The sequence below is a fragment of the Notechis scutatus genome, chromosome 1 (genome assembly GCF_049901735.1).
Source record: "Notechis scutatus isolate UNSWTSFEM ecotype Mainland chromosome 1, rNotScu1.2, whole genome shotgun sequence".
Classification (NCBI taxonomy): domain Eukaryota; kingdom Metazoa; phylum Chordata; class Lepidosauria; order Squamata; family Elapidae; genus Notechis; species Notechis scutatus.
In genome coordinates, this window is record NC_142009.1 from 211,865,624 (window position 1) to 211,887,495 (window position 21,872).

Below are 21,872 nucleotides of genomic sequence, written 5' to 3' on the forward strand. Positions count from 1 at the left end.
CCTATCCTCTTCATTTTGAAGATGCTGTGCCAATTCTAGATCATTCAAGTTTCTTCCTTCTAAAATGCTGCATTCATCCAGGTGCAGTTCGACGTGTTCTTGCAGAACTGAGTAATCGGTACAACTAAGATGGCATAAAGGACATTCATATAGAGGCAGACTACTTTCAGGAAGGGGAGACGGAGCACCGGCAGGTGGGCTTCCCGGCCGACCTCTCCTGGACCCATCCATTATCCCGCTCCCGTCCATTATCCCGCTCCCGTCCATTATCCCGCTCCTCCAAAGACTGCTTGAAAGATATTTCATCAGTTCCTTGTATTCCAAAAATACAAACACAAATTGAAGAAGCCTGGAAAGAAGGCTTTGATCCCCAAGGAGCTTCTCATTTCAGCAGCAAATTACAAGGAACTAAAGCATGGATAAGAGCATGTGAAATTTATTCGCTCTTAACTTTTCTCAGGCTAAAGTGTCAAATTATTGACTTTCATCAGCCTACTGGCTCTTCTGGTACACACCCTCGTTTGTTTGAATGGGTATTAAACTATTATTCTTCAGGTAAAGATAGCAATGGAAAGGTTATGAGTACTTCTAAGCCACCAATTTATTTGCAGCACCAAGGTCATAGTCGTACTATTGTTGGCATTGAGGAAAGAAAAAACAAAAGTTTGTGTCTACTAATATTTGATCCCGGCTACCCTTCAGAAGAAATGCAAAAACTCTTAAAAGGCATTGATGGGAAAACAATCTAAAATTATTTTGAAGACTCCCGGGAGGCTTAAAGCATAAGCAATATCAAATAGTGTCTGTGGAAGGTGTGCTGACAGAAGAGGGAAAAGTTGCTCGTAGGCAGGCTTCTCAATTCTTCACAGCACAGAAAATTCCTTGAAATAAGAATATCTGAAAAATGAAGGCAATTGAAGGCTGCAAAGGAGATCTGTTCATACAGGTTGCTGAGTGATGTACATAGCAATTTTTAAACATTTCAAAATAAATATTGAAATACTTAAAAAAAAAAGAATGTGATAATTAGCGTGGATTTCAGCGTAAGACAATCCTAAAACAAACTATCAAAAAAGAAAAGAAAACCCTCCCTATTGAATTAATTTTCACTTTGATGGTGTTGGTTGAGAGAGGTACAGCTAACTATAAAAAAACTTCTATTTTGCATTATAAGATGGTATTTCATCCCATCACATTTTTTCTGCCATTCAGTGAAGGTCCCTGTAGTCTTCCCAACAAGGTTTTTCAGAAGTCATTTGCCATTGCCTCTTTCCTAGAGCTCAGATGAAGTGACTGGCCCAAGAGCACCCTGCTGCCTTTGTGCTGCGGGTGAACTAGAACTCACAAAGTCCCGGTTTCTAGCCTGATGTCTTAATCACTACACAATAACCAAAATAGCTTTATGCAAACAAATGACTGAAGAAATCTTAAACTGTAAGATTTATTTCCCAAAGTCAACTATAAAATACCTCTGAAAATCAGAAACATCTGATACTATGGTTCTTTTTATCATGTTTAATCAGCTTTTGTTTAAAGCTACAAAATATCTTTTTCAGGTTTATTTTTATTTTACTATTAATTTGAAAAAAAGAAAAAAAAAGAATATTGCCATACAGCAATACAATGCTTAAACGAGAAAACTTACCAAAGAACTATTCACAGTATTGTCAGTTGTACAAGTGGCAAAATAACTTTCAGCATCTGCAAACTAAGCAGAAATTTGACACCTCAGATTCTATTAATATATATCTAGTACTTTGATTTTAAAAAGTACATTTAAGTCAGAGAATATTATTATCAACAATATTCAGTCAATATCTTTGACTGCGATACAGATTGAGGAAAAATGGCCCACTGACAGCCACATTCCAATTTTTCATCCTTCTTGCTCTTGAACTGGTATCAGTTTCAAAGCCAAAACTTGCCATTGCTTAAAACTATTTCCAGAGAAGAATAAGAGTCGATAAACAGTGTCACTGCAATAAAACTAAATGTGATCAGGGGCATATGGCAAGTCGATTATAAAAGAAATCAGTATTTTGATGTCTTTTCCAATTATCCATCTGTTAGCAGTAAGCTGAACACTCGTCTAGAAGCGAGCCAAAAATAAACAAACAAAAAACAGACTGTGATATATTGCTCAAAATACATTTTATTAAATAGTTTAATATTTTTTTCTTCCATAGTAAGAAATCAACTAAATGGTTTTCAAGCATCAGAATTTATGCTAACCCTGAATTCCCCAGATCACCAGATTCCCTGCTTTGCAACTTCCATTAGCAATAATCACTGTCTATGCCATTTGGGAATTATGATCGTTGTTGTCCATTCTTCAGCTAGAAACTTAAGTTAAAATGCTAACCTAAGCACTCAACTTTTCGTAATATCATTTGCAAGTAATCCCAGATCTCAAAAGGAGTATTTGGGAACTATAACCAAGAGCTGAGGAGTCATTCTTGTTGTTGTTGGTTGTGAAGTTGTATCCAACCCATCGTGACCCCATGGACAACTTTCCTCCAAGCCTTCCTGTCCCCTACCATCCCCTGGAGTCCATTTAAGCTCACACAGCCACTTCATTCTCTATCATCCCATTCTTCTTTTGCCCTCAATCTTTCCCAGCATTAAGCTCTTCTCCAATGAGACTTTGATTGACTATATGCACTTGTTGGCAGGGTGATGTCTCTGCTTTTTAGGATGCTGTCTAGGTTTGCCATGGCTTTCCTCCCCAGGAACAAGCATCTTTTAATTTCTTGGCTGTAGTCCCCATCTGCAGTGATCTTGGAGCGCAGGAAAATAAAATCTGTCACTTCCTCCATTTCTTCCCTATCTATTTGCCAGGAATTGAGAAGGTCAGATGCCATGATCTTAGTTTTCTTAATGTTGAATTTCAAGCCAACTTTTACACTCTCCTCCTTCATCCGCATCAAGAGGCTCTTTAGTTCCTCTTCACTTTCTGCCATTAGTGTGGTATCATCTGCATATCTGAGGTTGTTGATATTTCTCCCAGCAATCTTAATTCCAATCTGTGATTCATCTAACTCCGCCTTTCTCATGATGTGCTTTGCATATAAGTTAAATAGGCAGGGCAACAGTATACAGTCTTGCCAAATTCCTTTCTCAATTTTGAACCATCAGTGGTTCCATGTCCAGTTCTTACTGTTGCTTCTTGTCCCGTATATAGGTTTCTCAAGAGACAAATAAGATGATCTGGTACTCCCATCTCTTTAAGAACTTGCCACAATTTGTTGTGATCCACACAATCAAAGGCTTTAGCATAGTCAGTGAAGCAGATGTTTTTCTGGAACTCCCTAGCTTTCTCCATGATCCAGCGTATGTTGGCAATTTGATCTCTAGTTTCTCTGCCTCTTCAAAATCCTGCTTGTACTTCTGGTAGTTCTCAGCCCACATACTGCTGGAGCCTAGATTGTAGGATTTTGAGCATAACTTTGCTAGCATGTGAAATGAGTGCAATGGTGTGATAGTTCGAACATTCTTGGCATTGCCCTTCTTTGGAATTGGAATGTAAAATGATCTTTTCCAATCCTGTGGCCACTGTTGAGTTTTCCAAATTTGATCACAAATTGAGTGTAGCACTTTCCTGCATTGTCTTTTAAGATTTTGAATAGCTCAGCTGGAATACTGTCACCTCCACTAGCTTTGCTGTTGCTCAGACGTCCTAAGGATATCTGGCTCAAGGTCAATGACCACCCCATCGTGGTTATAAGGTATCTTAAGCTAGTTCTTGTATAGTTCTTCTGTGTAATTTTGCCACCTCTTTTTAATCTCTTCTGCCCCTGTTAAGTCCCTGCCATTTTGGTCCTTTATCATGCCCATCTTTGCATTAAATGTTCCCTTCATATCTCCAATTTTCTTGAAGAGATCTCTGGTCCTCCTTATTCCATTGTTTTCTTCTATTTGTTTCTACTGTTCATTTAGGAAGGAATTCTTATCTCTTCTAGCTATTCTCTGGAATTCTGCATTCAATTGGGTGTATCTTTCTCTTTCTCCCTTGCCTTTTGCTTCCCTTCTTTCCTCAGCTAAGACTCATTCTTAAGTTACTGTTAAGCCATTATTTAGGTTGTGCAACGCTTTAGGGGATCTACACTTTTTCCTCAGGATCATGCAGCCTCTGCAAAGGGCACTTTTGTGATCTCAGCAAAAGCCGGCTGCTTTATAGAGATAGAGGCAGAGGCCCATGCATGCCCTAAAGTACCACTAAGAACCCATTTTGTATAGCTTCCTGCTTATCTCCAGCTATTTGGCTGTCGGGACACTTCATGGCAAATGATAATCTGAATAAAATACTCATTTATTTAAGATTCAAAATAGAGAAACTAAAGAGGAAGTGAAATTGGCATAAAATTCTATATAATACATGGAAATCTACCTAGTCTTCTAATTCAGTTCATGAGCTAATAGTCAATCCACCAGCCTAGAAGCCCGGAGATGGTGAGTTCTAGTCCCATTTTAGGCATGAAAGCCGGCTGGATGACTGGGTCAGTCACTCTCTCTCTCAACCCATCTGTTACAGTTGTTATTGTCAGGAAAATAGGAGGAAGAAAGAGCAGTGTGTGTGTTCACCACCGTAATAAAGGTGAAATATAAGCAGATAGATGAATATAGTTATAGAGCTATTCGTTTTCATGTATAAACAAGATTTGTCAAGAATCTAATGTATTTTCTAGCTGTGAGAGTTCAGAAACAGGAAAACAACTGAATGAATTAGTCAGCTCTCATTTTCTCATGGAATATTGTGAGTAGCTCAATGACTGAGTTTACTACATTTTATCAATAGGAAAACTAGACATCTTAATAAAGAAATAAAATTTGATAAAATAGTTTTTCTTAAAACAACATTTAGTGTGATATCTTTGTAATGAACTATTAACTCTTCAGCTAGAGGCAGAATATCACAAACAATATAAACCACAGGCTAACTACTGATTTCAAGGACAGAGAGCCTGATGTTCATATCAGTTCCCCTAAGAAACATTACTGCTATTTTTTGTTTATGTAAAGACTCGCTTTGAAATGCTAGACTTATGGAACCGTTGCTGTACACTCTGAACATTTGTAAGGGACCTTGTATTAGTTTGTGTGGACATTTATCTCTATTTTACACTTTGATATTGTGTATAAAAAACCCACAATACTGATAAAAATCAATAAACAGAACAATACTTACAAAAGCTGCATGCCTTCCACGAAGCCCACGCGTACACTGTTGCCTCCATGGTTTCCAGATGATGAATCCCAAGAGGTAAAGAACAAACATGGATGTTTTTGCAAACGTACTGAAGAACGGTTTTTTGTACATAGTAAAAACATACTGCAGAGAAAAGAGGAAAAAGCCATCACTCATAAACTTATTAAGCTACATGGACCTTCAAACATGGAAAAGTGATTTAAGAAATACAGCATTCCTGGATTTGTATTCAATCTCAGTCAAGACCAAGATTTGTATTAGTTACTGTTCTCCACACCATAAATTATTAGCATATTTCTGGGCTAGCAAAAATAAATATACTGATTTATTAAAGATTCTAACGTATGCATTTTTGCTACTTGCAAATCCTTTGCAAGGTTATCTGTTGCAGCTGAAATTCCAAGAGAGTGGACAAGCCTAACGGATCACATTTTAGGACAGTCTTGTGAAGTAATGAAACATCTTGCAGAACAACCGATGGGACACCAAATTCCTAGTAGATGGATTTGAGAAGAAGTGATTGTGCATAACTTGCTTATCTATGTGGTCGCTCAGAATTGACAATGACTTGATGGCACATAATCAATCAATCAATCAATTAATCAAGAAGGGAAAATTGCACCTAGCTATCAAAATGTGATATATCTATGTAGTCCTCAACTTACAACCACAATTGAGCCAACATTTCTGTTGCTAAACAAAGCAGTACTTAAATGGGTTTTATGACCTTTGTTGGCACAGTTAAGTTAATCACTGCAGTTGTTAAGTTGGTAACGCGATAGTTAAGTGAATCTGGCTTTCCCATTGATTTGCTTGGCAGGAAGTCACAAAAGGTGATCAGATGACCCTAGGACACTGCAACCGTCATAAATATAAGCCAACTACCACACATCTGAATTTTGACGACGTGACATGGGGATACTGCAATGGTCATAACTCAATTTTACCAGTGCGTAATTTCGAATGGTCACTACATGAATGGTTGTAAGTCGAGGACTTCCTTATGCACTCGGAATATTTTCCCCATCTTGGAAGGGATAAGTATAGCTTTTTTGGAGGGGGAAACAGGAGGAACTTACAAAACTTACCATCTATCTAATGGTGAGATGCACTACCATGAAAATTACAAAATTATTCTACAAAATGTAATTGGTGCATGATATTTGTTGTATATCTGCATGCTTCAGTAAGTTGAAACATTTCAGTGGGGTGTATTCGCTTTTTCACATGATTGTATAATCTAAGGCTAGTTCTAAAACCTTACAAATCATTTTCTGAGTAACTGGTTTAACAAATAGTGGCTAACAATGAGATGGGCGGTATTCCGTGTAGTCCTAAATACTACTAGTTTCACTTAGATTAAAAAAAATTAAGATCACAATATTGTTGTATTATAGCATGATACTTACCGATGTGAGTTCGGAAGAAGCAACCCATATGACATCAACCAGAAGAAGAATGACAATGCCAAGAGCCATTCGCTTACGCTGAGTCAGAGAACTGCTTTGCGGGTTCATCCGATTCATGATAAAAATCCAAACCATTTGTAACTTGTCAAACAACAGCAGTGACAATGAGTTTTTTAAATGAACTGAAACAGGCTTTATCCTCCAGGAACTGGGTGGGACAGGCATTCAAATATTAAAGTACAGCAAAAATGTAAACCAATGATCAATCTGTATGATATGAAACAAAATTGGACACAATTTATATTACTCCATAAGCAGAATATTAAAATTCCTCCCCACCTCCAAACTAATCCTTGAAATTTTGTTTTGTACTGACATTGCTACCATCAGCATCTAATGATGTTTTCCTGCCCGTTCCTTTGCAGGCAATCTATTTTGGTGTCCCTGATGTCTCTGAACATTGGTAGTACTGTATAAAGATAATGTTTGGTCTGCTAGTATGAGCTAGGAAAATATGGCTGTCCAAGGGAGAGGAGGAGGAGGAGGGGAAGGAGTTGGGTGAGAAGAGACTACATCTGGATGCTTAGTTGCCATGATTTCTCTGCTATGCAAAGCATGTAAAAAACAATAAATGTAACATATCTAGGCAAAGGAAGTAACGAGAAAGAAAAGCAATGAAGAAAAAAAAAGACAAAAAGAAAGAAAAATATCTTTGCTTGGGGAGAAGAGAAAAAAATAAATAAAAATGATTGGGAGGTTCTGTGGGGTTGATCAGGGGTCCCCACCGCGGTCCGCGGCGTGGGGACAAGCCCTTACCGGGCCGCTGGTGCTGGCGCCGCCTCTTTTTGCCTCCTGGCTTTTCGGTAGGGGGGGGGAAAGCCACCGGAGCGCCTCGTGGCGGGGCCAGTGATTTTGGGCAGCTCCTAATGGTAGAGGTTTCTTAGATGAACATCCAGTCCAGTAATATAGCCAATTATCATATTTTGGTTAATGGGGAAAAAAAAACTACCCTGCTATGTAGTCTGAGTAAAATGGTTGTTTTGCAGATGTTTCACAAGCCTCTCTGTTTTGTAATTTTAAAAAAAAGCAAATAAATTTAAGGGTACATTGTGATATTTGTTTTTCACTTCCCACTCAGTTAAAATCTCTGTGCCACTGTATTAACATATTTCAACGCTTCAGACCCTAGTCTGAATTTGAGACCTTTGGATTAAAGCATGGATAACTGAGGTAAAATTTGATTTCTCTATAAAAAATCCTCCCCACCACCCACACTTGACAAAAGATAAAAACGACAGAAAGCACTTCTAAAATGTAAATTGCTGCTTTAAAGATAATATAAACCTATTCCCTTTATGTCTAGCAAGTGTCTTGTCATGATAAGCTTTAATTTGTTTCTCTTCATTCACATAAAGCTAGAACTGAGACCAGTAGTGGTTTGATGATTCAAATATGAAAGGAAAAGAGAAATCAGAGTGCCATCTGCATGTTGATGGCACCAATATCTCTGGATATAACAAACATTATTTGATGCCTCGTCAGAACAGAATACAAATACAAGCCATTTGTAAGCCTGTGTGCTAGACAATTGCTAGCACATTTAAGTCTGTGAGATTGAAACACCCTTACAATGTTCAGGCTTGCAGCCAAATACATTTGTCTTTTTAAGTGGCTGACATGTAAATTAAATATGAATAGCGGAAATATGATGTATAAAAGGCCTAAACAGATTAAACAGAATTTAATTGAGGAAAAGGTTAAATACCACACTCCTTATGTCCGGATTAAAATTGGAGCACAGAAAATAAAAGAAATACATTGTGTGCATATTTTGAACTGCATCCATTTTCATCTAAACAATTCAATATTTTGTTACTTATACTTTATCCCAGGGGTCTCTAAACTTGGCTACTTTAAGACTTGTGGACTTCAACTCACAGAATACCCCACAGCCTGTATGAGGCTGAGGAATTCTTGGAATTGAAGTCCACAAGACTTAAAGTTGCCAAATTTGGAGACCCCTGCTTTATTCTAATAGACTTGTATTTTGGATAAGCAAACTATAGAATGCCAATTATTTCCAATGATTATTTTCATACCTGTTCTCTAACCTTTTAAGAATAAAATAATGACTGGACTTCAGTGAGCTTCATGGCATCATGTAAAGGTGAAGAGTATCTCCTATAATAAAATAAATAAATAAATAAATAATAATAATAATAATAATAATAATAATAATAATAATAATAATAATAATAATAATAATATTAATAATAGGTGTCAACTGCCTACAGGATAGTAGGCTTTTCCAACTTTCCATCAGATCTTAATCTGCCATTTCACCAATTTTGCAATCCAAGAGTCCCATTTTGAAAACACAGACATGATATGCACAATGCATATGCATACATAGGGCGTGGGAGTGTAATTGACAAAATGTGTCTTGTGACATCTTGATGCAATTCTGTCTGTTATGTATTTGCATGCAATGTTGTGATATAGAAAGGGCATAAATTGTGCTATAAAGATTTATTTTGGCAAATTATAGCTACCTGTGGATGCCTATAGTTATGTACAATAGTAATATAATAACAGCCTCCTCCCCAGCTGAATTTGGGTGTTAATCAAAAACTACAATTTAGATAAAGCGGTAGAATAAATATCAACTTTAAATATGTGATTTCAGACAGAGATATATTGCACTAGAGCCGTGATGGCAAACCTATAGCATTTGTGCTGGCACGCGAGCCATAGGCAAACTTACCTCACTGCGCATGCACGCGCCTCATAGCTGATTTTTTGGCTGGCTTGAGGCCTTTTTCGGCCTCCCAGAGTCTTGAAAAAAGCCTCTGCAGGGTTTGCAGACCAAATAATAGGCCCGTTTCATCACTTCCTGTAATACCAGAAGTGACGAAATGGCCCTATTATTCAGCCTGCAAAGGCTTTTTTCAAGACTCTGGGAGGCCGAAAAAGGCCTCAAACCGGCCGAAAATCAGCTGTGAGGTACAGTGCAAGTAAGGGGCCGGCAGCGGGGGGATTGCGTGCACATGCGCAGGGGGCATGGGGGGGCACACATTGCCTTCTGGGTGCTGGCATGCGTGCACAATTTTTGGCAGAGGAACCCAAAAAGGTTAGCCACCACTGCACTAGAGTATCAACTACAGACACCCAGTATGCGGTAGTTTTTTAAAGTCAATATAGGTAAATTGTAGTTGGAAACCAATCAACAACTAGCACAGGGTTTACAGAATTAATAATTCATGCCCCCCAAAAACTGTAGCCAGTAAATAAGGGCTAGCTGGCATATTCTGGACTAGTTGCAGTTTTCAAGAAGTCTTTAAGCACATTGCAATAGTCTGTCTAGTGCATTAATTACTATACCCAGGTCCTCTTGTACCAATTGGTAGACTAGCCAAAGCCAGGCAAAAGCTCTTTGAGAGTGGAATCTCTGCAAAACAGAGCTGCCAAAACTAAGTCCGATAAGTACAGTAAGATACCAGATGATGGCATCAAAACCACAGAGAAATTCAAAAGTATGCGGAAGAGTTCACTACTTCTATCCAGGTCTTGACTCACGTCATCGTGAAAGAGATCAATACTATCAGGCAAGAAACTCAAATGAAAAAAAAGGTCCAGATAATCCATTTCTTCTGCCATCACTATCTCAACAATCTTTGTAAAAAGGAGGCTGGGCACCTGTCAGTAGTTACCTCCAACTCCAGAATCCAAGAATAGTTTCTTCACAAGAGGACATATCACAACCTACTTCAAGACTGCTGATAATTATTCTTCCAGCTAGGAGACATTGACAATCTCCAGGTCCAGGTGGTTACTTCTACATCAAAAGTACTTTTAACGACTTCCGGTTTGCAACCTTTCGGCAGCGGCAGGGATTCGCAACCGCGCGATCCCTGCTGCGTTCACCGTCAAGGTTCCCCCGATCCATTTGGATCTGGGGGATATAGCTGCCCCGCAGAGGCAGCTGAAGACAGGGGAGATCCGGCAAGGGGTTTGGGGTGTCGCAAACCCCTCCCCAGCGGCTAAACCCCTTTTCCCGAGGCGGAGGAACGGCGGTCAGCAATGGCCGCCACGAAGAAAGCTGCAGCCGGACAAGCAGGTGCAGGAGGGAGGAAGCTGAAAGAAAAGTGAAAGTTGATTCTAACCGGGACAAGACGGGAGAAAATGACCTGGAATCTTGAAGGCTGCTAAGTATATATTGTTCCCTGTGAGAGTTTTAAGCTGCGAATATTCTTAAGGGGAAAGTTTTTTCTTTGTTCTACTCTCCTTCCTAAAGTGACAGCGGAAAAAACAACAACACCTTTTTGGCTGTGAGTGGGAAGGGAGAGTGAAAAAAAGAATTAGAGCAAAATTTGAAAATAAGGAGAAGATTGCCTAGAATTACAAAGAGTTTAAAAACTTCCAAAAAATATATTTGAAAAGGATTTGTGATTACTTTAACCCCAGAAAGAGAAAGTGAAGAAGAAGAAGGTACCTAAAAGAAATAGTCTGTTTGGATTGTTTGGTGACTTTGGAACCTTTGGAAATTACTTCTGATTAAATCATCTGGGTGGTTGTTTGGAAAAACTTTTTCTCTACACAATGGCATCATCTATGGATGAATTGGAACTTATATATCAAAAATTTGAAAGAGAAAAACAAGGAGGGGAAGATGGTCTTGACACTATTTTTCAATACTTGGAAATGGCGGTTTATACTTATGTGAAGCAGAATGAGGATGATGGGGACAAAGAAGAAGGAGAAGCCATCTTTGATGAACAAATTACTTTGACTGGAGAAGAGAAAAAGCAAGAGAAAAAGGGAAAAGGTCTTTAAGATCTGGAAAAATAGCCCAAAAAGAGAAGAATAAGGTGAAAAGGGGACATTATGTTAAGAAACAACAGAAAGGGGGAAAGCAGAATAAAAGGGAGGTGGAGAGACAAGGGGTTAAAGAGGATAAGGAGAAGAAGAAACAAGAAAGAAAGGAAGGGATGAGAAGTCCTAATGGTGGGGAGCAAGATGTTAAGAAGCAATTTTTTTTAGAGATAATGGATAAGCTTTATGGTTAAAGGGATTCTAGAAAGGTACATAAGACTGCATTTTTATATTTGTATTTAGAAGTAAACATAGAAAATTAGAAACAATATGTAACCTAAAATGTGATAAAATATTTAACATAAATTAGTGAAATTTTTGGTTAAGAAAAGGGAGTACTGTAACGAAACATGATTTAAGATTGTGATGTGGGGGGGGGGTAATAATCTTTGAAAAGCATAAGTGTTCCCACAAAGGTATGATATTTAATTGAAATGGATAAAATGTTTAAGATATAAATGATTGTTAATATTAATGATTAGAATATGGTATACTAGCGAAAATTTTTGTGAAATGAGAATTGAAGTAGAAGAAGGAGGTACTTTTTAATGAAATAATGAGCTATAATATATGATGAGGGATATAATATATAACTATGGAAAATAGGGCTCCCATAAAAGTATGTGATTTAATTGAAAAGTAATGATTTAAATGTTTAAGATATGAATGAATATTAATACTAATGAATAGATTTGTATTATTTTCAATAATATAGTATAATTTTAGAATGTACCAGACAGAATCCCAATATATGTCATGTGTTTTATATTAAGTATTATAAATGTACGGGAAAGAGATAAAGGCATCATACTCCATATAGTGTACAGGAGAAGTTTTTTCTTTTTTTTAAAGAAGGAAAATAAAGGGCTGGCTGGAATAGAACAGACAAAGAATAATAAATATTATGATATGAATTGAGAGGAGATAAATAAAATAAAATAAAATTGAGAAAATTTAAAGGAGAGAAGACATATAGAAAACTGAAAATGTTAATAAGATATGAAATGGTATGTAAAATGAATATGAATTTGAATTTGTGTCTGTACCAAGAGTTTTAACCCGGGACTAATCAACTTTCAGATAAGAGATTTTTTATGCTTTTATGTTTTGTTTTTTGTGTATCTATGTATTGTTTGTCTTGAAAATAAAACTTGTTTTTTTTTTTTTTTTTTTTAAAAAGTACTTTTAACATGATCCTCATTATATTTTTCCAAATACCTCTACATTCTGATAAACATGGTGGGTTTGTTTTCAGGCCATAAGGATGGCATATCGACAAACACCACTTCTAGAGACCTCCAAAAGCAGTTACTAGATTGTCATTTCTGATGTGACACAAGGATAAAAATTATTAAATATATGACTGGAACAGTCACCTTTCTTTTGTTATGTTTCTTTTGTTATATATGTTATTATACTTAATAAAATTATTAAATTTATGACTGGACAGTCATCTTTCTTTTGTTCTTTCTTTTCACCTGCTTTTTAGACTGCTGATAGTAGCATGCCAACTGTGATCCCTGATAATAAGATATATGGACATTATTTTATTAGTTGTACGAGGTGATAACCCTTTAGGCTACATAGGAATGAGAAGTCCTAAGCTGGCTAGAATTAGAAGCATTGCTTTCAGTAATGGTTTTATTTTTATCAGAGCCCACAAATTATATCTGCAAACAAATAGTCCCTAGAAGTACAAAGCGAATAAAGGATCTCCTTCCACTTGTTATCCCTTATTCTGCTATAAAACGTATTATTCAGTATCATTAACATTTGCATTCATCAGTAATATGTCACATACATTTAAACAGCTGTGAACCAATACTATACTTCTTTATAAAAAATCATACACACGTCTATTTATTTTCCTCATGCTAGTTACACAAAATGCCTTTTTGGAGATGGAAATAAGATCCTGAAAAGTTGAGTTTGTATGCTAGAATGTAATGAAACATGCAAAACAGGACTAACTGGCTGTGTGTGTTTTCTAAAGAATTATCAGCTACAATTCTAACTACCCTGCCCAAATAAATCAGCTGGTTCAGTTTCAGTAAGAACCTAAATGATTTTTTGCTGTCAAAAAAATGCACAGCATAGGTAACTGATGAACATTTGTAACGCTCAAATAAAATAGGAAGAATTAATAGTTATTTGGATGAAAAGAGAAACTCATTACTACATGTTCTATTTTTTTAACTTTAGAGTTTCACAATTTAATTAAAGAAATATTAAAACATGGTAAAACAGATTTATATTTATTTTGCTATTTATATTAATTATATATGGTATCAGTTTTTCTTACCTTCTAGATTTTTGTAAGCATGACACAGACATATCCCATGGAACACTTTTTTATCTATATTCTTGAGCGTTTTCTGCAAAAATTCAAGAAGAAATAAGTCCTTAGCATTTTCAACCATTTATCAATGGTTATTGTTCTGTCTTTTATTACAATGTATTAGATAGAGTAGATAAAGTCTATATAGATAGATACACATCAATAGATGGCTTTCATTTACTTATTCAAACGTGCAAATATATTTCACTTGATGACAGTTCCATTTTATAGTAAAAATATATTACTCAAACAATATCATTTAAAATGAAAATCTTCTGCAGAGATTTTTCTTTACTTCTTCAGATTAATGTCATAAATCACACTCACCATAAACTACCCTCTACTAAATATTAACGTTTAACCCTATTCCACAATGGTGGTATTCAAAAACTTTTACTACCGGTTCTGTGGGCATGGCTTGGTGGGTGTGGCCATGTGACTGGGTGGGTGTGGCTTTTTTTGCAGCCCCCGCCCGTTTTGGGGAGCTTCTTAGCCACAGAGGAGCCTCTGGGGGAGTGTTTTTACTCCCCCAAGGCTCCTCTGGGGCTTTGGAAGAAAAGGAACAGAGCATGGGAGGGGCATGTAGCACCCCTCCAAGCTCCATTTTGGGAGCTTCCTAGCCTCAGAAGAGCCTCTGGGGGGCATTTTTGTTCCCCTAAGGCTCCTCTGGGGCTCTGGAAGGCAAAAAATGGCTGAGCTCCTCCCTCCATTTTTTTGCCTTCCTGGGCCTCAGCAAGGGGAATCCCAGCACAGCTGAACTTATCTACAGCTGATTGTCGGGAGGGAAAAAAAAGAAAGAAATACCTTAGGCAAATGTCAGGCAGGTGGGCAGGAGGTGAGCGAGCATTGGGCAGGAGGGCGACTGGGTAGGGGGCGTGGCCAGCCAGAACTTACTACTGGTTCGCTGACCCACGCCAAATTCTTGTTACCGGTTCGCCTGATCTGGTGCGAACCGGCTGAATACCATCACTGCTATTCCACATATTCACTTTTACAGAATGTAAATGACACCTTAGATTTCACCAACTAAAGAAAGATGTTAATCTCAAATATTGACAAAGTTGGCCCACAACCTTGAGATTGTGCAGAAATGGACTTAAATTTGCCACCAATCCCTAGTGATTTCACAGAAATGGAATGTACACAAGTCATTTTCATATCAACTGGTCAAAAGTTCTAAAGCTTCCTGTATATGGTACATTTAAAGAAAACCTTACTAATGTATATTTGGGAAACTAGGCCAAAAATATTGTCTAAAAAACATTTGTTTTTTCTCAAGTTATAATTTCTCAGGACTAAATCAAGAATGAAAGCCACTTTATTTTACTTTTTAATGAGAAATCCAAGAAAATAAATTTTGTTCAAAGATAAAAATTTGAAGGATTAACCTGAAGAACTAAATAATAGGTTTGTATTGTATTGTAGAATAGTCAGTGGCAATTCTATCTTTTTCCTACTGACAGTAGAGACAACATTTATAACTGATGATTATATTTCTAATTAAGAGACATACAGATATATAAAGGTACCCACTACTAGAACACAAACCTTTCATCTGCATTTTATTAAAAGTTTTTTTTTAATTTCACGAGCTATAAATCTTCTCATAATTGCCCAGATTAAAAATAAAAAAACAGTGCACTGATTAAAAATGTAATGCATCTTTAAAAATCACTAATTCATTCTTACCAAGATATTTTGTTGCCATGGTAGTGGCAGGTCTTCCAGTACTGTTTGGTGTAGTTACTTTCAAATATCTATTTTAAAAAAAGAAGAAGATAAAGCTTGATATTATTTCTGAAATTATCAGTACTAAAATTTAACTTAGCATTTCTTTAACTTTTAATATCTATTACATGCCTCAATTATCTTATCTTGACATTACCATGTAGTTAAATAAAAAAAGGTCTTTACAGTATAAATTATCACATGCTTCTATATGTACTTGGTCAAAGGTAATTTAGAGGATGGTATGTTAAGCTGAAGAGCAACAAGATAATTTTTACTTGCTGCCCAATTTTTAATCATGGTGACTTCTCATCCTCCCAAAGTATAACCTTCAGATTGCAGTAGGAAAATATACTACTGTTGAATCAGAATGTTCACGTTTGTAAGCTGGGCCTAGTTGCACAACTTGTGGCTTTTTATGAAGATATCAGTGGTGGGATTCAATTTTTTTTTACTACCGGTTCTGTGGGCGTGGCTTGGTGGGCATGGCAGGGGAAGGATACTGTAAAATCTCCAGCCAGAGGTGGGCGGTTCTCCGAACTACTCAAAATTTCTGCTACCGGTTCTCTAGAACTGGTCAGAACCTGCTGAATATCACCTCTGGAAGATTTGAATATTAAAAAGTACTGTTTTTTATTTCTTCTACACTTTGAGATAGCTTGGAAGAAGTAGATTCAAACCTGATACAAAATTTCTACAACCTAAGCACCAAATACGTTTTGTGGCTATCATATTATTATGATATACTAGTACCTTTTTTACAGAGGTATGAAACTATTCAATTATACAGAAGGAAGCAAAATGTTTTATTATATACCTCATAGCATGTGACACCCCACATGTAGCTTGGAAACTAAGCAAGAACTAACGTACCAGAGTTAGTACTTGGGAGAATTTGATAAACATAAGGGAAACCACGAGGCTTGGGAACTAAAAAAAAACAAACATCCTAGAACAAGACAATGGCAAACTACAGCTACAAAGAAAACTACATGATTGCATCTATACTGGATAATCCACAAAAAAGTCAAGCTTAACTTGAAGACTATAATTATAGAGACAGCTGGGGTTACAACTAAGCTTAAAATTGCAGTCAATAAACATTCAAACATTTTATATCTATTATCTCATTCTGAAATTTAACAAATATGAGATCAAGTTTTGGAAACTGGCTTTGCTTCCAATACCAATAAATAATATATACATTCTGAAGCAGAGAACAATTATAATAGGTATACAGTATTTTTGAATTCCCAGGGTGGGGATTAGATTTTTAAGGCTGAGTTATCTGCAATCCATGTTATTTTTTGATACATCAATAGGACTTCCCATTTACAAACCGATTAACAGCTGCAAAAACAAATATAAGAAAAAAATCCTTTCCATGATTGAAATTCTTTGTTATTTCCAATTATTTAAATTGTAGTTTTTAACCCATCTGGAAGCATTAGCTGAGAAAAAATTGGCCCAGATCTTGGTGTAATTCTATTAGCCAGTTCAATGTCAGGTGAGAATTCGGATCCTCAATAACTTTGGACTCTTTATCAGGGTCATACTAACCCAGTCTTTGAGATGGGAAAAAAATATATCGACATAACTACACTGCCCTAATACTTCAGTAACAAGGCTGAAACACAACAGTGCCTTTGAAACTTTAATGTGGGACAAGCTAAAGAAAGCAATTGGTGGATTATCCAGGTAGCTTTTTCTCACTCTCCCATCATCACCGAAACATGTGAAAATCAATAATTATTTTCCTTACTATATGATGAAGTAGGGATGAGTGCATCAGTGAAATGGGATTGAGTGATGGAGGTTTATCATTTTCAAGCTGCTCAAATGACAGGTCAATAGGCTCTGCACTGGTATCTGTCAGTTGGTTATTTCTGAACAAAAGTTTGGTGTTGTCCTGGAAGAATGCTAGATACTTTGGTTTAAACACACGTCTACCATTTTTCTGGAATAGAACTATTATTTTTGTTCAAAAATATTTGGTTTATATTTAACAGGAAGATTCTACAGAACATTAGAATAACTTTCTTCCACTTCAGTCCTTCCCTTGGCTATACCCATCATCTATTTGGTTAAACCTGAGAACAGTCAAATCTCTTGTCTATTCAACCCACATCTCATACATTCCAAATCATTAATGGCCATATCAGCAATGAGGAACCAAGCCCCTGAAAGTACAGTTAGTCCTCCCTTAGTGATGGTATTTAGGATCAGCAACTTAGTCACAGTCATAAAGTATGAAATCAGGCGACCACATTGACTTCCAAGGGTAGTAGCAGTAATTATTAGGTGAATCCCTTGTGGTCCCATAGTCAGGTGATCACCATTTGTGACTTCCTCCAGGCTTCTCTATATTGATTTTGCTGGTTGGAACTGGCAGTGAAGGTTGCAAATGGCAATCATATGTCTGCGAAATGCTGCAACATAATTGTGAGTTGGTTGCTAAGTGCCCAAATTGTGAATACATGAATGTGGGGACTCTATAATAACTGTAAGTACAAGTAATGGTAGTAAAGCCCCATGCTCAGCATCGTCATAACCTCAAATGGTCACTGAATGAGGTCAACCTGCATGCAAAATGGCAGTGGACTTGGCCATGTGAAGCTTACATTTTTTTGTAGAAGCAGCAGAAAAGCTGTGTATAACTATAAAAAATCAGTTGGCAGAAATAGTATTTCTTAAAGACAGATCTCACTCTTTTTAAGGACTGCTGAACAAGGTCTTTAAGGAAACAGTTTCTGTGTTCTTGTAGAACACCATATCTATTTTAATAAGGAGCCCATTCAACATATAACAAATGCTTTGAAAGTGGCATAAGGCATAACATTGAAGCTAGATGCCTGGTCTCTCTTTCAGCCCAAACTAAAATAGCCATTGAATGCAATATTAAGCTACCAGAGAGAAATGCCCACAGCAGCTGGGGAAATCCCAGCCCATGACTATGTTATTACCAGCACTGTTAGTGAGCTATTGTAGATCATTCATAAAACAAGAGTATACAACTGTATTCAGAAGAACTATAACTGCTTCTGCCTCTGGTGATGGGATAAAAGTGACATGTCCTTTAAAAATAGCTAGCAAAATATTTTCGTTCTGTAGTCAACAAGATGCAAGGATGACTTTTTAGATGTATCAAAGTGTCATCCTCTTTTCCCATCCTCTTGTGCTTGTCCTAGCCATTCTCATCATGGTGGAAAGTATTCTTGGGAAGGATAGGCAAAGAAATTTGGAAGTACATGCCACAAGTATATATTCCCAGCAGGGTCACCCAAGGTGTGAGGTTATCCCAGCTGTCCTGCTAAACCAAAGATGCACCTATATTGGGCAACAATGATACAGGAGGATGCTGGAGGTAGATGATACTTTAACAGTGGCCAAAGCATCAATTCACTCTACACAGAAAAAGGCAATAGTAAACAATCGTACTTTTAGCAAGAAAACTACATCTTTAGTGATTTTCTTGCTAAAAGGAAACATAACATTGATTATATAGTGTTGGATGTTGGGTCCCTCAGGTTAGATGACACGACTGAGGAAGAGCTGAGTTCTAATGGTGTTTATGATGGGTCTAAATTAAAGTCTTTGGGATGTCTATTTGTTGAAGTTGTCATGCAGGAAAATACCAAGCTGCAAAGACTGGGATCACAAAACGTAAGATACATGAAACCCAGGAAAGTTAAACACAATAAAACTTGAAATAAAATAACTACAGATGGATATCTAAGGCATCAGTGAATTGAGCTAGATTAGGATTAGACAATTTTGCTCAGAAGATTACATTGTTTTCTGCTTAGGATATGAAACACAAGGAACAGCACTGTTTTTATAGTTAAGAAGGGTGTAGCAAGAAAAATATTTGGCTACAATGTGATCAATGACTGAATAATATCAGAGTTCATGAACAATATGAATTTCACATGCTAGCAAAATAATGTGTAGGATCATCCAAAGCAGATTAGAGCCTTACATGGAAAAGGAGATGCCAGATGTTTAAGCTGGCTTTAGAAAAGGCTGAAAAAAACAAGACATTGCTGATGTACCCTGGATAACTCAGAAAGCTAAAAAATACCAAGAAATCAGTATATGTTCATTGATTATACAGAAGAAATATCTTAGATAGTGTCAATCACATCAAGCTGTGGAATGTGCATAGGAAAACAGAAACCTCACAACAGCTTGTTTTCCTCATGCAAAATCTATCTACTACACAGGTTGGGGAGCCAAAGTAAGGCTACATAACATGGTGAAATAGCAAATGAGAGAAGGTTGCACTCTCTCCCCTTGTGTACTCAATCTATATGATCAATATATATTAAGAAAAAATGTATTAGAAGAAAATCAGTATGGTTTTAAAACTGAAGGAAAAAACATCAATAACATGCGGCACAGTATGCTGAAGATACTATTGTACTCTGATAGACAAAACAACAACAACAAAGAATCTGTAAATTCTAGTAATAAAGTCAAGTAGAAAAGTGAAAAATGAGATTCAAATTAAATGTAAAGAAGATTAAACTAATGACAACTGGTACAACAACAAGCTTTAGAACTATCAATGAAGCTATGGAAATGGGAAATAGTTTCTGTCTTTTAGGATCAACCACCAGCAGTAAAAGAACAAGCAGCCAAGCCACAGACTACCCTGTGGTAGAGTAGCCATGAAGGCTTTGGAAAACACATTCAGATGCTGTGATGTGTCTATACCTACAAAGATCAGAATTGTGCAGGCCCCTGTGACATTTTATGGAAGCCAAAGTTGGACTTTGAAAAAGCAGAATAGAAAAAGTATTGATGCTTCTGAAATCTGATATTGAACAAAGTTCTGAATACTGTGGGTGGACAAGAAAACAAGCTAATTGAATATGTCAATCCAGAGTTCTCATTCAAAATACAAATGACCAGGTTCAAATTATCCTACGATTGTTTTTGCAAGATGTTGTTTAGAATATTTTGGAACTGCACCGTGAAGGGTTTTAAAGTTTGAATGAACTGGGCCCAGAAGCCCAGTAGCAACCCGTAGAATAATTTCAAAGTGTTATCCTAGCTTGCCAGAGTAGTCCAGTTAGGACTTTAAGCTATAGAAGTTCTACAATAATCAACTGGTGAGAAAGAGATGGATTACCATCACCAAGACAGCAATAAAAACTGCACCAGCCAGATTTGAGCAAAGGCTTGCCTGATTTCCATTTTCAAAGCAGGAACTAAGAAGCCAGACACACTCCTCAAATTTAAACCATTCCCTTAGAGTTTTCTATATCACCTTGTTAAAAATTGAGTGGTGGTGACACAGATTTTTGTAGCCTACATATGGGAGGCTCTATTCAAAGGAACCAAACTTGCAAACATGTGGCCCTCTTTCATTCTGTAAACTACCTTTTCTTACACTGACTTCACTTTTCCACTGGTCTAGTTAGCGGATTTTGAGCTTGTCATTCTTTAAATAATAACAATAATCCAGCTTGCCAAAAGCCTGCTGTCCACCTCTGCTTTGACATATCGTACACGAAGAGCGAGCTTTGAAACTTCTCCCACCCGCACGCTCTTCGCGGCCAAAGAGGAAGTACAGATTGACTTCTACACACACCCCGTAAACGCGCACACACACTTCACACAGAAACACAAACGTCAAACCAAGCTAGTCTCTGACCCCTCCGCGGGACGGCTTGAAATTTGCAACGGAGAAATCTACACCAAGCGCGGTGGGGCTTGCATTGTTGTTTGACAGGACACGGAGAATAACATTAGTGCGCGAGTGGGGATCCACGCGGGGGCAGAGCTGATGGTGTGTGTAATAAAAAAAAAAAGTTCGTTTGCTCAGTTCCCTTGAGGTTCGCGGAGCTCGTCCCGCCGCCTTTCCTAACTTGCTCCCCTTCCACCCCCTTGGGCTTCAGCCCGGCTGCCCACAGCCGCAGCTGGAGACGGGCGGCTTTCCTGCCGACATCCTGGCGGGAGCTTGACGGGAAAGCGGCTGGAGAGATCTCCAGCGTTCTTCACCCGACGCTCCGGGGACCCCACCAAAATGGACAGCCCGTGGTTTGAATACCTCTGCGGGAGCTCCTCTCCGTCCTGTGCGTTGGCTTGCTCGCTCGCTCGCTCGCTCCCTCACTCGACCGGAGCCCCGTTTCCCAAAGATGGTGGCCAGCCCCTCTCCTCTGCCCCGCTCTCGCCGTCCCAGCTGACTCGGCCGAGGACTTGGCTGGTTGCCTGGGCCGAAGTGAATCGAGGGCCGAAAGGAGGAGCCGCTCCGCTCAAGCTGTTCATCGAGTCGCTCGGAGCTCTATTGGCGGCCCTGTATATCGGCTTGCCT

General features: G+C 37.7%; 1 protein-coding gene and 1 pseudogene across 11 annotated transcripts in view; one reads left to right on the forward strand and one right to left on the reverse strand.

Moving 5' to 3' along the window:
* The window catches only part of SLC35F5 (solute carrier family 35 member F5), a 44,206-nt gene that overhangs the window by 17,608 nt on the left and 4,726 nt on the right, over nucleotides 1-21,872 (reverse strand). Inside the window, exons 1-8 of one of the 11 annotated variants that reach the window (XM_087950128.1) lie at nucleotides 21,609-21,786; nucleotides 15,515-15,582; nucleotides 13,790-13,862; nucleotides 8,715-8,796; nucleotides 7,625-7,678; nucleotides 6,616-6,882; nucleotides 5,186-5,329; nucleotides 1,646-1,708 (exon numbers count right to left, since the gene is read on the reverse strand). In XM_087950128.1, the coding sequence (XP_087806254.1) occupies nucleotides 1,646-1,708; nucleotides 5,186-5,329; nucleotides 6,616-6,840 (432 nt within the window). In that variant the 5' untranslated portion in view covers nucleotides 6,841-6,882; nucleotides 7,625-7,678; nucleotides 8,715-8,796; ... (1 more) ...; nucleotides 15,515-15,582; nucleotides 21,609-21,786. Of the gene's footprint in view, nucleotides 1-1,645; nucleotides 1,709-5,185; nucleotides 5,330-6,615; nucleotides 6,883-7,624; nucleotides 7,679-8,714; nucleotides 8,797-13,789; nucleotides 13,863-15,514; nucleotides 15,583-21,608; nucleotides 21,787-21,872 lie in introns of those variants that run through there. The other 10 variants (XM_087950129.1, XM_087950132.1, XM_026665397.2 and 7 more) reach the window with 10 other exon arrangements.
* On the forward strand, nucleotides 234-1,018 carry LOC113410650 (zinc finger-containing ubiquitin peptidase 1 pseudogene; annotated as a pseudogene).